The sequence below is a fragment of the Pongo abelii genome, chromosome 9 (assembly GCF_028885655.2).
Source record: "Pongo abelii isolate AG06213 chromosome 9, NHGRI_mPonAbe1-v2.0_pri, whole genome shotgun sequence".
NCBI classification, from domain to species: domain Eukaryota; kingdom Metazoa; phylum Chordata; class Mammalia; order Primates; family Hominidae; genus Pongo; species Pongo abelii.
The window spans coordinates 114,879,955-114,901,163 of NC_071994.2; the positions used below are offsets into that span (position 1 = coordinate 114,879,955).

The 21,209-nt window shown below is 45.4% G+C and overlaps 1 protein-coding gene across 6 annotated transcripts in view; it reads right to left on the reverse strand.

The window, feature by feature from the left end:
- The window catches only part of PPP2R1B (protein phosphatase 2 scaffold subunit Abeta), a 39,334-nt gene that overhangs the window by 2,930 nt on the left and 15,195 nt on the right, over positions 1-21,209 (reverse strand). For 2 of the 6 annotated variants that reach the window (XM_024254769.3, XM_054525050.2), the window contains exons 11-15: positions 18,246-18,306; positions 13,656-13,810; positions 12,810-12,952; positions 12,332-12,423; positions 7,636-7,757 (exon numbers count right to left, since the gene is read on the reverse strand). In XM_024254769.3, coding sequence (XP_024110537.1) covers positions 7,636-7,757; positions 12,332-12,423; positions 12,810-12,952; positions 13,656-13,810; positions 18,246-18,306 — 573 coding nt within the window. Of the gene's footprint in view, positions 1-93; positions 7,071-7,635; positions 7,758-10,229; positions 11,890-12,331; positions 12,424-12,809; positions 12,953-13,655; positions 13,811-18,245; positions 18,307-21,209 lie in introns of those variants that run through there. The other 4 variants (XM_024254768.3, XM_024254772.2, XM_024254771.3 and 1 more) reach the window with 4 other exon arrangements.

A 21,209-nucleotide genomic window follows, 5' to 3' on the forward strand; every position in this document is an offset into this window, starting at 1 on the left:
CAAAGATCCCACAGACCCACCTGCCTTTCAGCGTCCAGTTAACTGCAGAAGTTTAGGCTCACCTCAAGGATGTCTAGTTTTTCCAAGTTACAATACAGCAGTTTCCTATAGAACACCCCTCTCAATTGCCAAAGGGCTGCATTGCACGGCATCAGGCCACCACTGCAGGCCAGCAGGAACGGTCATGAACTCAGCCTTTGTCTCAACGAGGGGCATAACATTTCCTTACAGTCAAGCCCCATCAAATAGAAGTGCTTATTACTTTTAGGATTAAAAAATAACAGACTTTGACTTAATACTCTGTCTTTTCAGAGGCAAAGTGGGTGGGTAGAGGGGAGCTTTAAAAATAGAAGTACAAAACAACATCCTGGAAACATATGACCCCAGATGGAATAATGTCACATTCCCCAGTGCAGATAATGGGCTGCTGCTGGCTCTGCGGTGTCTGTCTGCTGAAGATTTGCTCAGTCAAGGAAATTCAAGTGGTGAGACCTTTCCACCACGGGTGGTAAGAGAAACCTGCCTTCACCAAAATCTCTGAAGGGGAAAGAAGTGGAGAGAAAGGTTTGCTTCACTTCGGGGACTGCAGTTTGAGAAATAAAAGGGATACAGAGGTATTTGCACTTTGTAGAAAGGGCAAGATTATTTGCTTATATCTGAAGGGAGGTGGGTGGTTTTGCTGGATGTTTGGTCTGAAAGAGTTACTTTTGATAAAGTTAACCTAATTGTAGTTATATTTTCTGTGTGCTTTTTTTTAATTAGTAAGAAAAAAATTGGTGAGTTCAGTAGCTTTGGTATTATGAGTGCAAATCATAATAGCGCCAATGTGAAAAAAAAATCAAAAGTATAACTTGTCACTCAATGTTAGGAAATTGCCTAAAATGCAGTGTAATAAATAATCTTTGTACCAAATGGTAAATGGGGTAATTTTCTGCAAGGAAAATGTACTGTTTTTATGTTTCCAACCCTCTTGAATTAAAATAAAAACAACTTGTTTTCTAAGAGCCCGGGTGATGTGAATGTCAGGTTAATGCGATAGGGCTTTTGCCTCATCGGGCCTTGGGTGGAATTTTTAGAGTATGGAAGGTGGCTGTGTTCTCTGAGTTCTGGTGCTCATTTCAGGCTGCAGAAAAGGACAGTGGATAATATGTTCTCATTGACGTCAGCAGGGTAAATAATACCTTGCTCCGAATCGCCTGAGTACACGTTAGCTGCTGCAGATCGCTGACGGAAGCACTGCTAACCGCAGCCTGCACAAGGACAGGGCCCCGCTGGGCACTGCTTAATTACTGCTCCTTGATTCTCAGAGTCCCAGGGCAAAGCGCGTCGGCCCAGGTAGCCTGGGCAAGGGCCTCATGCCACGGTAGGAGGAGGGGAGGCAGATGCAGGGGGCCCCGAGGACAGGCAGCTGCAGGGCAGGGGCTGGAAATGGGAGGGGAGGTGCTGCGAGCTGCCAGGCAAAAGACACTGCTACTTAGTCACGATGTCACATCTTCTCTGGGGTCTGCCAAAGGCCTCGACACTGCACGCGCGCTCACACAGTGCGCTCCCTCACACGGGCGGGGCACCCTTTTGAGGCCCAGCTCCATGCCCTCAGGGTGCTGGAGACACCATGTGCCAAGCTGCTCTCCTGTGTCCTGGACCTGTTTCAGTGCCAGGCCCTGAGTGAAAGGCCACTGTTATATCCAGCTTGCTGGCAGCAGGATCTCGACTGAAATTTGGTTTCACTCAAACCATTCCAATTGAGCCCATGCTATAGAACAGAAACAGCTCCCTCCCTGCGGGGTGAGCCGCTGGTCTCTGGGCAGCGGTGGGAAGGTGCAGTTGGCAGGGCCCACACTGGCAGAGGCTGGAAGGAGCAGAGCCCTCTCCACCGACGTCCACTGGTGCCCGACTCTGCTGACAATAGCTCAGTTCTGCCTTAAACTGGCGGTTACCCCTTGGCTACCCAAAATTTCGGTATTGCTGAGTTTCATTTCTTTTTTAAGGAAAGCACTAAATTTCAGTAACAATGTTTTCCCTTTCCCACCAGATTTCTCCATCATTCTTATTCTGTGTTGCCAAAAACAACTTCAATGCCCCAGGACGCAGGCAAAATAACAGACCAGTGGCCAGCCAGGCCCCAGCCTCGCACTCCCCAGGACACCCTTCAGTTCTGCAGCCTTTGTGAGTCGAAGGCTCCAGCAGGGTGGGGAAAGAGAGGAGCAGCAGGGAGGCCTGCACCCCAAACCCAGGGCCTCTGCCCAGTGGATGGAAGCGGCCAGCAGTGCCTGCACTTCCCAAGTCCTTCATCAAGATGCAGGACAGGTGGGAACAGGGCCCGAGGTTCTGTTCCTGGCCAGCAGCTGCTTTCTGCCCCACTAGATCTTAAATCGAGGGCTCAGAGATCCCCTTGACATGCAAGCTATGGACTCTTCCCAAAGAGCATGTACACAGACCCAGAACTTCGGACACAGAATTTCAGGACAGGAGTTGGTTCCTGGGCCCCCGAGGCCCCCCTCCCCACCAGGGACCAAAGTTAGGAACCCCTGACTCAGCCTCTGCTCTCTCAAAAGTTCTTGGCCAGGTGCTGTGGCTCACGCCTGTAATCCCAACACTTTGGGAGGCAGAGGCGGGTGGATCACCTGAGGTCAGGAGTTCAAGACCAGCCTGGCCAACATGGTGAAACCCCGTCTCCACTAAAAATACAAAAATTAGCTAGGCGTGGTGGCGGGCGCCTGTAATCCTAGCTACTCTGGAGACTAAGGCAGGAGAATCACTTGAACCTGGTAGGCAGAGGTTGCAGTGAGCCGAGATCGCACCACTGCACTCCAGCCTGAGCGACACAGCAAGACTTCATCTCAAAAAACAAACAAATAAACAAACAAACAAAGCTCACAGGGACCGTCCCTGCTGAGGGGTTCTCATCTCTCCCTGGGTGGATCCAGGTGACAGGGAGCCTCCTGCTCGCCAGCAGCCCGTGGGCACCATGGGAGGAAATTCTGGGCTTTGTGCACTAAATCTTGGGTGCTACGTGGCTACCAAGGAAATGTCACCTGCACAGCACGCACATGGCTGCTCTGCCCTGGGGGCTGAGAGCATGGCTCTGCCTTCTCATTTCAGCCCCACCAGTGACTTCAAAAGCTGAGCAGCCCTTAAGCGATGGATTATCGCACAGGAATCATCCTGGACAACGTCCCTTAGGAGGCAGATGCGGGTCCTGACTGAGGCGAAGGGGCTGGGCCCTCCCTCAGACACAGGCGTGACTGGCACACCTGCCTCCCCCCAGGTATGAAGCTGTGCCCACAAATCACTCAGGCCAAACCCAAGATCAGGCAAGGCAGAGAGCTTGCCAGGCACCTCGGCCACTGTTCTTTCCAGCAAGCCTTCCTGCTGCTGCCTCCCTTTGTCCGTGTTTCTGGGGGGATTTCCTAGGGCAGACTGACTCAGAGCTGCTCTGAAATTGGCAAAGAGAGATTCCAAGCCCAGGGAAAGCATGAGATGGGCTGAGCCCCCGAGCCAGCGCAGTGTCTGGGAGGGAGGAGACAGGAGGGAGCCGCAGCATGGGAAGCGGACTTCCCCTGGACCCGAGCCCCCAAAAGCTGGATGAGCAGAACGTTCAGAAAATGTGGGCCCAGAGGAAAATGAGGCATTAGGGATTGAGCTTCTCAAAGGGAGAACTGAGTCACTCTCCTCAGGTCGGCTGGGACAGTTCTGGCTCCAGCTCCTCACTCCCCAAAAGTGAGATGCCCAGAGTGGGGCTGACTGACAAATCGGACCCTGAGGAGACTGTTCATTGTCACCCCAGGGCCACCCATATAGTTGGGGGTGGGACACAATGGAATGGAGGAAAAGCCCACCAAGCCCTTTCCTCCAAGCATGCCACACATAGCTCCCGGAGCGCACAGCCTCGCCCGTCTCTTCCGTCTGGGATCCACCAGAACTGCCTTCCAGTCGCTACAGAGCCCAAATGCTTAGCAGCGCCCCTGTGCCAGCAAAGTGAGGGCTGAAGGGCAGGCAGGCAGTGGAAGGGAACCAGGGATGAGAGGGCCAGGCAAGGAGGGCTGGGCACAGAGCAAGCCTGGGAGAGCAAGGCCCGGCTCCCACCCAGCCCAGGAGCCGCCACCTGGCCACCCTCCACGCAGGGACAGTCCGGGAGGCAGCAAAGAACCTCTGACAGAGGCCTCAGCCCCTGGCGCCCTCTCAGCCCTGCCACTAACCTACGCAAATCATTGTAAAGGCTGGTGTCTCCAGTGGTAACTTGGAGCACAGGCTGGCTGGCTTCACCCCTGGGTTTACCGCAAGGGGCAAATGCAGCCTGGCCTGGCACTCCTGGAAGACCCCCACTCCCCTGGAGGGCTGTCACAGAGTCCCACTCTGCCTATCTTACTTTAACTCTTCCCTGCCCCAACACTACGTACAGAAAATGGCTGCTTCTTGCCTGTGAGCTCTGTCTTCACCGTCTTAAGGGTGGTTGTGCTGTTCTGAGCATCTGCTCCAGGCTAAGAACTGGGAACTCTGCCCCACGATTTCTGAATTTTCGGAAATGAGTTCTAGGCAGCATCAGACATGGGTACCACAAACATAAGAACATCCCTGAGAATCTATGTCACAGGTAGGAGGACTTTTTTATCTCCAACTGTTAGGTCAAGCTCCAGTGTGGAGAAGACTTGGAAGGTCTGGGGGAGTCTTTTCATGCGGACAGCTCGGCCCCCAGGCCCCACAGTGGAGAGGGCACTGACAGGAGGTCAGCCTAAGGACCTGCTCCTGTGGCCCTGTCACCAGCCTACGTCTCACTTCCCCGTGGACTTCAAGGTCCAACTCCCTTAGCTGGAGGCCGCTGGGGATGGGATCAGACATCCCTCGGCTTTGGTCTTTGTCATCAGTCCTCAGTTTGACTGGAATCATACCTCATGTAGTCTTTCTGGGTTCAAGAGAACAAAATCCGCTGGCCAAGAGGTTGGCCCTTAAGGAGCTCCTCCCCTTCACACACTCCCAGCGGAGCTCCTCAGAGCTGCCCTTGAGACCCCCAGGGCAGCGCGAAGGCCCTGCCAGCCTAACTCTCTGGGAGGAACAGGACATGCAGCTAGATGCTGGAGGCTGGCTCTAGGACAAGCGAGGTTCCTGAGCTGCAGAATGGCTCCAGCCTCAGGCCCAGAACAGCCTGGTTCACCAGCAGGTGCTGATTAAATCCAGAGAAGAGACACGCATCAAAAGGCACAAGTCAGAGACCCTCAGGGCCCAAGGGACTGTCTGAGTTTGGGGAAAATAAGAAAGGCAGGAAAAAACCAGAAACAACAGTAGAAGGGGCATGGAAGGCAGAAGATGGTCTTAGCTGGGACGCAGCGCAGGGGCTGGTCTCGGGTCAGTGTGTGTACAAGACAGACTGTCTGCAGAGAAAAGGAAGAGGAGGAGGGTGGACGCAGTCAGGCAGTGTCTGTAGCCATTATTTATGGATGCTTCACTTGATTTTAGTCTCCAAACCTGGGCTCTGCATGGAGACTGAATGTCCCTCACAGCTGCTCCTTCCTGCAATAACAAGACTGACATCACTGTTGTCAGGGTAATGGTGTTTTGATTAAAATCATGTGACAGCTACTTGGTGATTCAATAAACAAATCCCCTGTTAACCCCTGCCTGACAAGGCCCGTCAGCAGCTTCAGCGGGGGCACCCTGTGTCCCGTCCAGGAGCGAGCTGCTACGCGGACCTGGGGCAGCAGGGTGTGGGAGGTGACTCTCGCTGCTCCCTGGCAGATCCTGCCTGGGGGGACACATGTGACATCCAACACAGAGGCACCTCCACAGACTTCAAGGGTGCCAAGGAGGCGCCCTTCACCAAGGGAGACTGGCTCTCGCCCTTTCCATTTTCTCTTCAAGTGGCGGGCCCAGCCCCTGGGATGTCCAAAGGCTCCCTGAGGGCCCTGAGGCTGGCTGAGAACTGACAGTTCCCCGGGCTCTCAACAGCAACGCGCTCACGCTCACCCCATTCGGACAGATTGGCAAGTCCGCTACGCACCCTAGACAGTGAGGGGTTAAGAACAATTTCTGGTTGCAATTGGATGACTTCCTGGATCACTCACTTGGCTGCTGGCCCCTGACACATAGGGCTCTGCCTGGCAACAGCCAATTCCCTTTCCATCTCACCCTCGGGTCATTTTCCTTAAGTGAAACAAATGCATGGAAGGCTCCCTGAGTCATGGGGCGGGGGATTTTTCTGAATTAAATGAACTGAAGCCTCAGAGGCCTAGCACCACTGGGCCTCCTTTCCTGGAAAAAAGATTCCCAAATAGACATGACAGGGGTTGGGGGAGATTCACGAGGGACCGAAAAATAATGACAGCACCTAGCACCTAGCACCTAGGGTGGGTGAGGACATGAGATTTGAAGTGCCTGACAAGGTGCTGCAGTGACCAAGGCTCGAGTAACGGCAACTAACTCTCAGTGACTCCTCAGCTAGCGGAGGCGCAGCCCGGGCCCTGTCAGAGCTGAGCAGGTCAGCCATGGGAGGGCCGCCTCAATGATCCACACTTAGATCGGGTCACACCACGCATTCATGGCATGAGCAGTTGGCTCTGAATTTGTAGGAAGACGTAACCCCTTTCTTCCCAAAGAAGTCTGTGGTTTAGGCCTAAAAAATATGTAACTGTCGCTCCCACTCCTTCAGCCAAGCTCTCCTCCCTGAGGCCCAGTTCTGTGAAGAGGACATGGACTCCAAGGGCTGGCCATCCCGGGAATCCATCTGGACAGTGGTCACCCAGCCCTTCCTCCCACTGTGCGGCCACTGCAGGAACAGCTGGAGCTGCCCACGGACAAGGGTGCAGCCCCTCAGAAAGGCAAGAACGTTCTAAGATGAGTGACTGCGATTCTGGACCTCAACAACAGGAAAAAAACGTTTTCATGGTTTCGGTTCACATAAAATGAAAAGCCATGTGACTTACAAGGCAGCCTTTTTGATGTTACTTCATTGAATTTTCACTAAGCGAACCCACTAGAATGGGTGTGAGAACGTCAGATTTTTCCCCATGAACTAAACGCAGTCTGGCATCTGCACGAGGCAGCCAAGCCCTGCTGCTCTCCTTTTCTGAATGTATCTGTAAGTCACAAATCGCCCTCCTAATGAATGGCCCTGGGGCAGTGGCTGGCACCCACTGACTGCTGAACTGGGGCTTTTCACACCATTTCCACACAGTGGCATCCAATGGGGCTTGTAGAACATCTGAGCTGTTACAGAGAAACTTGCAACTATTTTTATCTTGAATGGAAATAACTGACAGGAATTATGGCAAGTCACTTCTATATTATGTGAGGAAAGTGGGAACAGCCCCTTTTTACAAGCAGTTCTTCACCAAACCCCACCAGTGTCCTCTGCATGGGCCTCGCTGTCGGACTGGGAGGCGATGGGAGATGGGCCTCAAGCTACAAGAGTGACAGCTCTGGCCAGCGACCCACCCCTCAGAAAGCATTCCCAGAATGAAGTAAGCCAGCAACAGGCTTTCAAAATCTACTCCCGGCCCTTAAAATTGGACTCTTCCCCTGGGGACAAAGTGAGAGGTGCTGCTTCTCCGCCTACCCTGTGGCAGCTCCCTGCACACCAGGCCACCCTGGCTGCCCACAGCCCTGAGGGCAGGACTTGGCCCCAGGCTTCCGGGCACTTACCTTCCCCGTGTCCTCTCCAGGCATTCTGGGTCTTGGGAAGTGGTTCTTGTCAGCCCGAGGGACACTGGGTTCTCCACTGTCCTTCACAGGAAAATCTAGCTTCCTCAGCCTTTGTGCCACCACTAGAGACACAGACAATGGCGCTGTAACTGTCCCTGACCAGGGCACATCCCTCCCTAGCCCACCTGCGCTTCCCAGCCAGGATGCCCTCAGTTGTGCCAGCAGAGCTGGGAAGTCCAGCAGCAGCCTACAAGTATATGGGGCACTGGGCAGAGAAAGCTGGGGCAGCCCAGGGTCATGCTGAGGTGCCTTTCCCTCGGGGCCCTGGAAAGCGCCACCCCATCGGGCCTTTTGGTGTCCACCTGGCTGTTCCCCACATCCTGGTCACTGATGGTCTCCAGAGCCCCAACCACAGGAAAGACCTGGCTCCTTTCAGAACTCATATCAGTTTAAGAGAACAACTCTGGAGACAGAAATGGCTTGGCTTTTCGACGCAATGAGTAATTAAACTCTATTCGTCCTCCAGAAGATTTCCATCCCAACTGAACGTTATGTAATTTCCTGGAAACAGCAGGCTCGTGGAGGCAAACGGGGGACAGTGAGACTATTCTAGGTACAGAGGACTGGAGGGAGATGTGCGAGGGAAGAGGAAAGAGGAGAGTAAGGAACTGGATGGAAACAGGAATACTGGAGAATCAAAGGGAAACAGTTACATCACATCAGACTGCAGTCAACTCAGCTGGTAAACCAGGAGAACACTGCGCAACAGGGCCTCTCTCTCTAGTTTCATATCCAAGCAGTGGAGAAAAAGAAGAAGCTTTATGATAAGAGTGTCACCATTTTTAAAAGTCAGAGGAATTTAAGTAAAAGGCAAGAGGACAGAACAAGCACCTGACCTATTTGGCCACCCTGCCCTGCCATAGCCACAGGGACAGAGCCAATGTGACGTCTAAGGGCAAGCCCCAGCCTTTCAGTTTAGTGACAACACAACGGTTAACAAAGGAACAAAAGTGCACCAGGTTAAACGCCGGGTCAGGAAGGACAGGCTTGCTTCCCTGGAAGTCTATGCAAGCAACCTGAATCCTGGACAAGCCAGCTCAAAGGTCAGGCTGCCAGTCTCTGTTGAGTCACGACAAGTTGTCTGGCAAAGACCCCTGGGGCTCTGCATCACAGTGGCTGAGCTGTGGTATTTCTGTGAGCTGAGGGCAGCCCGTTATTTCAACAAGACCTCGTTAGAAACCACATATCCACCTGTTTTCCTTCTCATGAAACAAGATGCATTCTCAGGTTCACATCTTCTTGGTAGCACAGAGAGAGAAACAAGACCTGGTCTCTTAAACCTGTGAGGGGTAAACCCCACACAAATTATAGAGAGACAAGGTGAATTCCATTGTTGCTGAGACATTTTTATTGGCATACGTGGTGTGTGTGTGTGTGTGTGTGTGTGTGTGTGTGTGTGTGTGTGTGTGTGTGTGTGTGTGTGTGTGTGTGTGTGTGTGTGTGTGTGTGTGTGTGTGTGTGTGTGTGTGTGTGTGTGTGTGTCTGCTTCATTTTTCTAATCAAACAAACAACTGATGTAAGCTACCAAGGATGAAAAACAACATTACATGTTTGAAGCAATCAGACAAATCCACACAGAACTGTAGTCTAAGCCAGGGGACCAGAAAAGGGCAGCATAAATCTTGTTTCCTGAAAGCAGGAAAATCTTTTGTCAATGGGAGAATAAGACACAGTCTGGTTCTTTTGATGATTTGTTCCATGCACACATCAGAGGATATTTTAGAAATTCATCCATTGAACACATTTTTATTGAGCACCTATTATGTGCACCAGACACTGTTCCAGGCACTGGCGATACAGTAGAAGATAAAACAGACAAAAATACCAGCCTTACAGAGCTCCTAAAGCCTATATTCCAGTGAAATCAAGATAGGAGAACTTTTCCCTTAAGTTTAAGGTAGTTTAAAAAAAAAATAGGAGAACTAATTCATGGAGAACATGGCCAAGTTATGAGCCAAAGCACAATTCCTCTGAAGAGTACCAAAACAAATTCTCTCTCTATTGCTTAAGTCAGAAGGAAACAATGAAACCCCTGAGGGGTCACCACAAAAGACAGAGGCCCCGCTGAACCCCCTGACCCATGCTTGAGAAAGCCAGGGCCCACTCTCCCTCTCTCAAACAGTTTTAGGGTAGAGAAGTCAATGCTTAGGGCTCCTTGCGGGGAGACACAAGAGCATTTTAAAAGTCTGTCCCAAAAACAATGGCATTTCCAACCAGAGTAAAGCAATGGTTCCAATGCAAATCTGTTTCATGAAGATAAATGTCTCTCAAATATGAAATTCAATGAAGAAGAACATAACTTGCAGGTAATAAAAAATAAAGACCCATGAAACTAAAATTAAAATGTTTACAGAATAATAGTATAAGATATTAAAATGAGAATATAGAAGAAGATTTGTGCTTAGGAAAATACTTAATTCTTGGCCCAAAGTCATAAAATAGAAACTTACTATAAGGTAATTTGGCAGTTTAAAATGCAGACAGATAACCTCTGATTTACAATTTCTATTTTTCGAATGTAGGACAAATTTGAAAGTATTTAGTAAAACTTGGTTTTATGTAACAAATATACAAAGTCTTAGAGGAGTCTTCGGGCCTTCACTAAACAGAACAGGACTTGTTAGATTTAAAAGAGGTTGTGAACAAATCAACAATTCAAAAACCAAAAGGGTAACAAGCAAACCTCATAGCAAGATGCACTGAGAGAAAAATAAACTATGGGAAAACCCCCTTAACCAAAAGTCATGAGACAAGGTGAGTTTGATTATGTGAAAAATAGTTTGTTTTTTTTTTTTTTTTTTTTTTGAGATGGAGTCTCGCTCTACGGCCCAGGCTAGAGTGCAGTGGCACATTCTCGGCTCACTGCAACCTCTGCCTCCCAGGTTCAAGCAATTCTCCTGCCTTAGCCTCCTGAGTAGCTGGGACTACAGTGTGTGCCACCACGCCCGGCTAACTTTTTTGTATTTTTAGTAGAGACGGGGTTTCACCATGTTGGTCCGGCTGATCTCGAACTCTTGACCTCAAATGATCCCAAATAGGTGCTTTTTAAAAAGGGCTTTAATACTGTTTAAGTAGTTCAAATAGGCTTCCTTACTATTAATTTGCTTCAGTAAACGCTTCAGCTTAACTCATTATCTTAAATTTCACAATTAATGAGGTTTTACTGTAAAAGTAGAAAAGCAAACACTTCAAATGATAAGACTCCAGTATCACCCATACTAAAAAATTAGCAATAAAACTGCAGTTTGAAAAGCTACTGTACAATGCAGCAAGGACTAGGTATTAATACTGCTGGAAGCAGAGCCAGGTAAAGAACAGGAAATCTGCACAGTATTATCCCTGTGGTTCTTAGACTCATTCAAAATACAGAACTGCAATCTCACAATGAAACAGACATACTGCTTATTAGGAGGCACTACAGTTAAAGCTTTTTAGAAAAGAGAGAGAAGTATTTTTAAATGTAGGCACAGTGGTGAGCTGTTCAAATTCAGTTAGGCGTCAATATCACACGTTAGCAGCAAGATGCAGCCACACTTCAGGTTTCTGAATGACATGACTACAGACAAAATTGAGCAAATAAAAACCAAAACAACCACTACATTAACCCTGAGCTTCCACATTCCCTTTTCACGTGAGACTAATGCAAACCATCATAATTCAGGAAAATGTGGCTTTCATTATGGTCAAATCTCAACATGTCTCCCAAAGAGTTTATAAAATAAGTCATTCTAAACATGTACATTTAGCTTTGGAATGAGGGAGAGACACAGAGATATATGTAAACGTCAAGAGAATCACTCCACTCCATGTCTGGGTCCACACCCTTCCAGGCTTTGTCTGGAACATTATGTGGCTGGTGCCTGATTCCACAGTGAGGATGCAGGAGCCCAGGTGGTGATGGATAAAGCATTAGGAGGAGACAATCAAGTATCAAGTGTCAAGAATTGGTCAATAAGAATGGCTTAAATAATGATTTAACAAGGAAGATGAGTAAAAAACAATCCCATTTCATCTTTAGAAAGAATTAAGTCACTAAAATTTGATTTCTTCTAAGTTGTTGCCATTTGCTTGGATGAGATCTTGAAGGTTTTCCATTCCTTCTCCACCCAGTTAAGAGCACATTGACTAGAAATCTGTGACAAGAATTTAGTAAAGGCCTTTTCCCTCCTGCTCCTCATTATGCCAATGCAAGAACTGGAAAATTCCAAACAAAATCAGGTTAGTGGTACAGAAAGTTCATGAACGATCTATGTGAATATTAAGCACAATAACAATGATCCAAACGTATCAAACTAACAACTTCTCACTGTGGTTACTGTCTTTACTCAGCCAGGCTAATCAGAAGTGAAACTTTAAAAACTGGTTAAATTCCAAACGAAAAACTATTCTTACCAGTGAGAATCGTATTTCCTACCCAGTCCTACATGTAACTAAGAGAAATATAGCCTGCTCACTTATGAGAAAATGGTGGGCCAAGAGGGTTCTAATCAGAGAGACACCAGCATTCCAGGAACTTACTACCCTCCCTGTTTCCCATAATACTTATCATCCTACCCACTTAACACCTCTCACATAATAGAGATAAATCCCAATTAACCAAGGCATAAGCTGCAAGGCAAAAGAAGGAAATACATACCACTTATAGCTTCCTGTGCAAAGTATTTGACATCCATGTCTTCATCTTGACCTAACTTCTGTAGTACTGGCTTAACTTCTCCCTGTAAAGCACTGACATTCAAAAGTATTATCTGTGAAAGACAGTCTAACGGGCCATAGAAATCCTTTTTGGTGTATATGGTTTATGGTAATTGTTAAAATTTAAAGTAAAAAAATATTTAAAGACATTTATAAACTTGACAAATACACAAAATAAAGAAATTCTAAAGAAATTCTCAGCAAAATCAGCTTCAGACAGTGATCTACACATATACAGAGCTTAAATATAAAAGTCATAGTGGACATCCTCAAAAATAGTTGCTAAATTATTTTCTTTAAGCAAACCCAGATCTTAGGTAAAGTGAAAATCCCTGAACTTAATTTTAGCTAATTACTCCCCACTATAAGGTAAAATTTAAAATACACTTTTAAAACAAGACTAAACACTAAAATCTTACTTGGTATCTAGAATTGGTCCAATTTTTTGTAGAGATTTGGCCACATTGAAGCGAACATTTGCTACTTGGTCTCCTGCCATTTTTAATACGATGGGCAGCATTTGCTTAGTGGTTATTTCCTGACCACAGGCCTCAGACAGTGCCTAGAAAAATAAATAAGATGGCACATTTAAAATACTTTAAAAAATTCCAAAATCTAATGAAACAAATTAATATTTAATAAGAAAATAATTAACCAATAGGAAAATATTTCTAGTTTGAGCAGCTGAGTGGGGGACACAGGAATCATTCAAATGATCAGAGAATTAGACCAGAATTCACAAATAAGTTGAACTTTTAAAATACTGTAGTTTTTTGTTTTTTTTTTTCAGGCGGAGTTTTGCTCTGTCGCCCAAGCTGGAGTGTAGTGGCGCGCTCTCATCTCACTGCAACCTCTGTGCACTCCGCCCCCTGCCCGAGGTTCAAGGGATCCTCCTGCCTCAGCCTCCCAAGTAGCTGGGACTACAGGCATGCACCACCATGCCTGGCTAATTTTTGTATTTTTAGTAGAGACAAGGTCTTGCCATGTTGACCAGGCTAGTCTCAAACTCCTGACCTCAGGTGATCTGCCCACCTCAGCCTCCCAAAGTGCTGGGATTACAGGCATGAGCCACCGTGCCCAGGCAATACTGTAGATTTTAACATGAATTTTAAAATTGACACTTTCTCTCATCTCCTGTCTATTCCAATTAATCAATACAAGACATATATTCCAAATAGAAGACAGTACATTGAGAATTCAGAAACAGTCATGAATAATTTCGCTTTAATGACTAAGCTTAGCAATAACAGTTATGTTATACTTACATTAATGCAGAATAAAGTGGTCATTCTATGCAAGTAATTAGGATCATTTGCCATTACTAACACTTTGGGAACAATGGTATTTTGGGCCCACTCTGTACCAAACTTCTGAACTAGTTTCATGAGGTTGTTGGTGGCAGCTTCTCGGATGGCATATACTGCAGAAGAGGTCAAAAACATGTTCTCATATTGCTTATTGTTTTTTAAGCATAACCTAGTTTACTTACATGAAAATCAAATGTGGACCAAAAGCAAAACCTCTCTGCAATCAGACTCCACATGTAATCATGCTGCAATGACAAGCATGCTCAGCTCCAACTCAGTTTCCAAGTGTGCATATCCACAGAAAAGGGATGCAAGGAGCTCACTATGTGCACCATCAATTATTTAACAAATATAAGTGCCTACTATGTGCTACAAAAAGAATACAGAAGATACTTTCCCTCACAGGAAATATGCTCTTATCAGAGAAATGAAAGCTAACACACTCCATGAAGTCACATGGTGTAAGAGCAATTAGAATGAAGTGTGGCATTGTGTAGTAAAGGCTGTGAGGGTTGTAGCAGTGCAGAGAAGAGTGAACAGGGAAGGTCTAGGAAGGCTTCAGCACAGAAAGAAGCCTTGACTGGGCAGTGAAGATTTGGGAGGATCTGTGTAAGTGGAGAGAAGCGGAGAGGAATTCCTAGAAAGGGTAAAGACATGTATCCAGTACACAAACGGAAAAAGCTGAAACCTGTGAGACTTCGAAGTTAGACAATTAGGGTGGACCCAGACCACACAGCATTATGAAAGACTTAGATTTGATTAGGAAAAACAGTGATGGGTTTTTAAAGCAAACTTGTAACCTGATGACCAATGTGGAATTTTAGCAAGATTATTCCAGCAACATCATGGATAACCGACGTTAACTGAGAAAGACATCAAGGAAATGGTGTAGAGGCCACTGTGGTCACCTATACAACAGCAAATACAAACATCAGACTGACTTGCTTCCTCTCCATGAAAATGCTTAGGTTGAAACAAGATGTCAAATGTCTTTGAATCAATGTGCCTGCCTTAACATCTAATAATTCCCTATATCCTTTGATCATTTATCAAGGACATAAAGCTACATAATAAAGGTCTGAGCTACAATCCTCTCACAATTAGTTGCTATATACAGCACTGAACAAAAACAAGCCTGGTGTCACTTCACTTTACAGATCCAGTAAGACTCAAAATTTGGGCTCAGATTAACAAATCGAGGGTGGTAGGTACTAATTCCTTAGTCTACTTCTCTCCCCAGGTGGGCCCAACCTTCCTGGGATGATAGGAAGGGCAGGAATAGCTATCCAAGCCACAGTCCCAGTCCTAGGCAATTTATACAAGCCTCCAACCAAGAAATAGGCAACTTTTTCTATTCATAGATCCTTCTGGGCAATGATGTTGAGAACAGGCAAGACAGCATAGACAAGTGACCATACAACTGATTATCAACACCTAAACCGACAGTCTACGGGAGAAGCAACCTGTCGGTAAGACTCAGACGCACTAAGGAGCAAACTCAAGTCAACTGTTTTACTTTAATACAGATTCCTTCCCTTCATATCCATAGTCTTTGTCTTTGGCCCAAACCCTTCCCTGTCCTCCCCACTAAAGAGGAGCTAGCTAGAGTATTTGTGTCTTCTCCTCTAATTTTTTTTTTTTTTTTTTTTTTTTGAGACAGAGTCTCACTCTGTCTCTCAGGCTGGAGTACAGTGGTAACATCTCGGCTCACTGCAACCTCTGCCTCCTGGGTTCAAGCAATTCTCCTGCCTCAGCCTCCGGAGTAGCTGGGATTACAGGTGCCCACCAACACACCCGGCTAATTTTTGTGTTTTTAGTAGAGACAGGGTTTCACCATGTTGGCCAGGTTGGTCTCGAACTCCTAACTTCAAGTCATCCACCCACCTCAGCCTCCCAAAGTGCTAGGATTACAGGCATGAGCCACCATGCTCAGCAAATTACTATTTTTTTTTTAACACGCTTTAGATTTTTATCATAATGCCATTATCATAGGAAGGGATCTCACTGCCAGAAAAACCAGAGACTGGGCAACACACACGCACAGCCTTGACCAAGACCTTAACTGCACTGAACTCTACTTGGCCAGATGCCTACTATGTTCTTGGTTCCTCTGAGTGTTTTCAGAAGAATGCAAACCATTCCAGAGTTCTGCCTGTTTTCTTTTGTCTATTTCTTTCTCTTTCTCTCTCCCCATCTCCTCTCAAGGCCTGGCTGACCTGCAAGGTTTCTTTGAATGTCTATCTATGCTCAAGAACTGATACTTTCTCCTTTCTCCTATAATAGATAAATAAATTTCCCTTCTACATTCCTCCCTCTGATCAAAGCTGTCTACTCAACCACAGGAATATAGGTGAGTGATACTTTCTTCCTTATACGTCTCTGGAATTTTCACAATGTTTTTTTAGTAGTTTCCTAACTAGGGAAAAAGTTTCAAAAACTCTAACTGATCCAGTGATCATTATATAACACTTATCTGAAATGCAAAAGCAAAAAAGCTCCTGTGATTAATTAAGTACAGAACAATTTCAGAGCTGTTATTTCATTGGTTCATGGAATTCTTGCAGTCCCCACTTCCACATGCTGCTGCAGTGAAATAAACAAGGGTTTCTCCTGCTCCCAAACTGAAAGAGAAAATCCGAAAAGAGGAAGGAGTAATCAAGTTGCATAGAGAAGGCAATCTTACAGAGAAAGGGTGCCAGGAATTTAATTCTTTGTGGAATATTAGAACTTTAAAAATTCCTCAAAATAAAACACCATCTTAATCTAAAATGCCAACTTTTAAAGAAAGCACAGAATGACTTCGAGCCAACCCAAATGCCCATCAATGACAGACTGGATAAAGAAAATGTGGCACATATACACCATGGAATACTATGCGGCCATAAGAAAAGGAATGAGTTCATGTCCTTTGCAGGGACATGGATGAAGCTGGAAGCCATCATTCTCAGCAAATTAACACGGGAACAGAAAACCAAACAGTACGTGTTCTCACTAATAAGTGGGAGTTGAACAATTAGAACACATGAATACAGGGAAGGGAACATCACACACTGAGGCCTATCAGGGGGTGAGGGGCGAGGGGAGGGAGAGCATTAGAACAAATACCTAATGCATGTGGGGCTTAAAACCTAGATGACAGGTTGATAGATGCAGCAAACCACCATGGCACATGTATACCTATGTAACATAACAAACCTGCACGTTCTACGCATGTATCCTAGAACTTAAAGTAAAATAAAATTTAAAAAAGCACAGAATGATTTGCTAGGATGCACCATTCCCAGTAACATTAAATATTTATCAGATATAACATAAACATTTTTTTAAAAAGCGGTATTTCTTTCCTATGATTTGCCAAATTTTAGTTTTATTTAAAAAGAAATAAATAGGCCACAACAAGATAACTTTAGAGAAGAAAAAAAGAAATAAAGAAGTCTACAATCCAGTTTGAAAACACTGGAAATGCCCACATATATAAGCCCTTATACATTTTCACATATTTTTTCACATCCTTCCTCTTCACACTCTTAACCATATGATCCTCCATATGATGTAAATATGCCTTTAACAAAACCACCTACACGTATAAGCAGACACAAATATCCTCATTCCTCCCAAATTTCCAGGCATAAGCACCCACAGATGAACAAAGAGATACACTAAATACATATATCGAGTATATAAAAGATACTGTGGAACTGACTCAGGTTATCTATTATATCCACCAAAACATGGAAACGAAGCTCAAGGACAATGTCACATGACCCCATAGGGGCACTCACACTCATCGGAACAGGTCTAAGACAACACTGAAGCTGTCAAGTCTGGACCTGGGATCTGGCAGAGAGGGTACATCTGTCACCCACTGCTGCCTGGCACACAAGGGGATACACACATATACGTCTACCTGAAGCCTCACCAGGAAGTCACTTGCTCATTCCTGCTATCCCATCTGACCTGCCCTGAGCTCACCCTCTCCTAGCATTGTAGCAGCAGCAGTGAAAGTACAAGCAGTAAGCCTTCTTTTCACCCAAACCAGAAATCCAGGCCCTCTCTATCCCTATGGCAAAGCTAGTGTTTCCCACACCTAAGAATCCTCTACTGTCTCACTGTAGATCTCCTCTTCTATGTCACCTCAAAAAAGCCAAGTAGCCATTTCTCCCACCCAGGCCTTTCATCTGATTCCAATCTCCATCCAACCTAGTGTATAGCTGCTGAAGACACCAATTACAGGATGGTCAAAAAGAGGATCTTCAGATAAGGGAGGAGTAAGTAGATATATAAAAGAGATGGTCTGAAGATAATGTAATAGATTGAGTAAGAAAATAATGCAAATAAATTGTTTAATGGAGAAAATAAAATCTAAGATACAAAAAATTGGTAGAAACGTCAAATTTATATTCAGAAGATTAAACTTTAATTAGAGCCTTTCTTCATTCCTACAATATTAAGGCAAAATATCTGGTCAGACTGAGATTCCTTTCTAAAAGGAAATGTATGAACATCATGGATATACAGGCTTTCAATAATCTGTTTTTATTTACTCACCATGGTCCACAAGCCAAGCCATACATAAAGAATTCAGCTTTTCATCAAAGAATTCCACACCCTACAGATAAAGAAGATTCCATTAATATACATTGCCAAAATTCAGAAATAAAGATGGTCTATTTACATTATACCGAGGTTACCTGAAGGCTAAAAAAACTTGTTTCCAAATAAACAAGTAAGAGACAGAAACACCATGGGAATTACAAACAAACCATAAATCTATTTATTGGATGGAAATCATAAACAAAAAAAAAGCATACGTGAGCTGGCATAGGCCCTGCTAGGTAAAAGAGAACAGGGTGGCCAGAAGCCAGCCACAACACTGCAAAAGAGCAGGAAGAATGCACTGTGTATGGTCTGCCAAGCAAATCTGGATTACCTGTAAAAATGAATTACCCAGGAAAACACCTGTTAGTAATATTACTAATTTTCAATCATCTTCCCTTTTTGGTTACTATTATGACAAATCCTTAAGGATAAAGCAACTGACCTCAAGACATAGAGATATCCCCAATTAAAGAGAGTATTTTCGAGACAACAGGAGAAAGCCCTGGAGGGAGAATAAAGCAGGCCCAGGACTACAGGGCATATGGCCCAGGCATGGCTTGCTCTCCCAGCCCTGTTCCTCCCGACTGTCAACAGGTGGCCACTTCAGTGCAGGCTGGGGATGGGCTCCGGGAGCAGATTTACACAGTCCTCTCATCCCGGGGCTTCCACACCACATGGAGAATGCTGTGACACACTTTCCTAGTGCCACCCTTCTGAGGTCTACACGTTTATAGTCTTGCTTCTTTGAACTCTAAGAAGTTCCTGACTGGTGATTTTATATTTTAAATAAAGAGAGGTAATATAATGTGTCAGTGTTTTGAAAATAGTGATTGAATAAGACAAAATAGCCTTTTTTTTTTTTTTTTTTTTTTTTTTGAGACGGGGTCTTACTCTACTGCCCAGGCTGGAGTACAGTGGCACAATCTCAGCTCACTGCAACCTCCACCTCCCGGGTTCAAGTGATTCTCCTGCCTCAGCCTCTCAAGTAGCTGGGATTACAGACATGCAGCACACGCCCAGCTAATTTTGTATTTTTAGTAGAGAAAGGGTTTCACCACGTTGGCCAGGCTGGTCTCTTAACTCCTGACTCAGGTGATCCGTCCGCCTCAGCCTCCCAAAGTGCTGGGATTACAGGCATGAGCCACCGCACCCGGCCCAAAATTGCTTTGTATTAAAAGATCATAATGAACAAACTTTGGCATACACTTAGATTACGTCAGCCAAGATTTCTTTTTTATTTCAGGTTGAGAATTTTCCTTCAGTTTTAATTAACTTTTATTTTCCAGTTTGTTGTTGTTGAGACGGAATCTCTCTCTGTCGCCCAGGATGGAGTACAGTGGTGCAATGTCAGCTCACTGCAACCTCCACCTCCTGGGTTCAAGCGATTCTCCTGACTCAGCCTCCCAAGAAGCCTCCCAAGTAACAGGCACCCACCACCACACCCGGCTAATTTTTTGTATAGTAGAGATGGGGTTTCACCATGTTGGTCAGGCTGGTCTTGAACTCCTGACCTCAGGTGATCCACCCACCTCGGCCTCCCAAAGTGCCGGGATTACAAGTGTGAGCCACTACGCCTGGCCTATTTTCCGGTTTTTGTAGTTTAACTTTACACTAACTTACCATGGTCCACAAGCCAGGTCATACATAAAGTCTTGAGAGAATTTTATAAAATGACTATCTGATATAAAAATATTTAGAGATAAAGAAAAATTAAGGAGAATATATATACTAACAAGAAGTTAAAACTGTAAAGCAAAATGTTCATGACTGAGGCATGTCACCCCTGCCAGACAGGTGTAAGTCAGCCAAAGACACCATCTGCCTTGCTTTCACACTGCTCTCTATAGAGCTAGCAACTCTGGGAAACTTTCCAGGTCCAGAAGGAGCAGAGGTTAAAAGAAATGGTACTAAAATGCACCCTCCCTTCCAGATAGTTTTGGTCTTCAGCAAATCAGTTAATCACTGCTCCTCTCCACTCTGAAGAGTAGATCCATGACAATCACCAGTGAAGAGAAGATGACCCATAGCACTTGGGAGTGACAGAGGAAAAGGATGACAAAATAACTTCACCTGATCCCATCTGCTATGCACTAATATCTCTGGTATACTTTTCAAAGAATCGGACACTTTCAATTTTATAAAACATATAATGCCACAGACATCCACAAAATGCATGTTCATAAACTAAACGTACTAAAATTAACACCACAAATTCAGGGGTTCAAGACAAGAAAAAATAAATTCCATATGCTGTGACCTGAAAGGAATGGAAGTGGAGTGAGGAAGGGGAAACAAACTGTAGTGATGTCAATAGTAAACTGACACATCTTTCTCAAAAAATACTCAACAATCAACAAATGTTGGCTATGCATAGTGGTTCATGCCTATTATCAGCTACTCAGGAGGCCGAGGCAGGAGGATCATTTGAGGCCATGAGTTCAAGACCAGCCTGGGCAACAGCAAGACCCTGCCCCCCAAAATAAAAAATGTTAAGTGCCTAATTAATGACGGGCACTATGGTAGGGACTGGAAATAAAATACAGTCCCTGCCCTAAAAGAGATCACCCATCTCTCCAACTAGACTGTAACAGACAATTACAATACTCTGTAATAAGTGCTACCAACAGGGATAAAGGTACATCAAACTTAGAACTGTCTAGGCCACCTACGCAAAAAAAGGAAAGGATGTGGCTATAAAACCCAGCTTTGAAATTTTAACTAACATGGTATTAGTTAGGGTAACACTGATCACGAAACTCAAACAGTAACAGATAATGTGATAATGTGGACTTTGACCAAAATACTAACATTACAAGCTTCAGTACTTTTTTTTTTTCTTTTTTTTTTTGACACAAAGTTTTACTCTGTTGCCCAGGCTGCAGTGCAGTAGTGCGATCTTGGCTCACTGCAGCC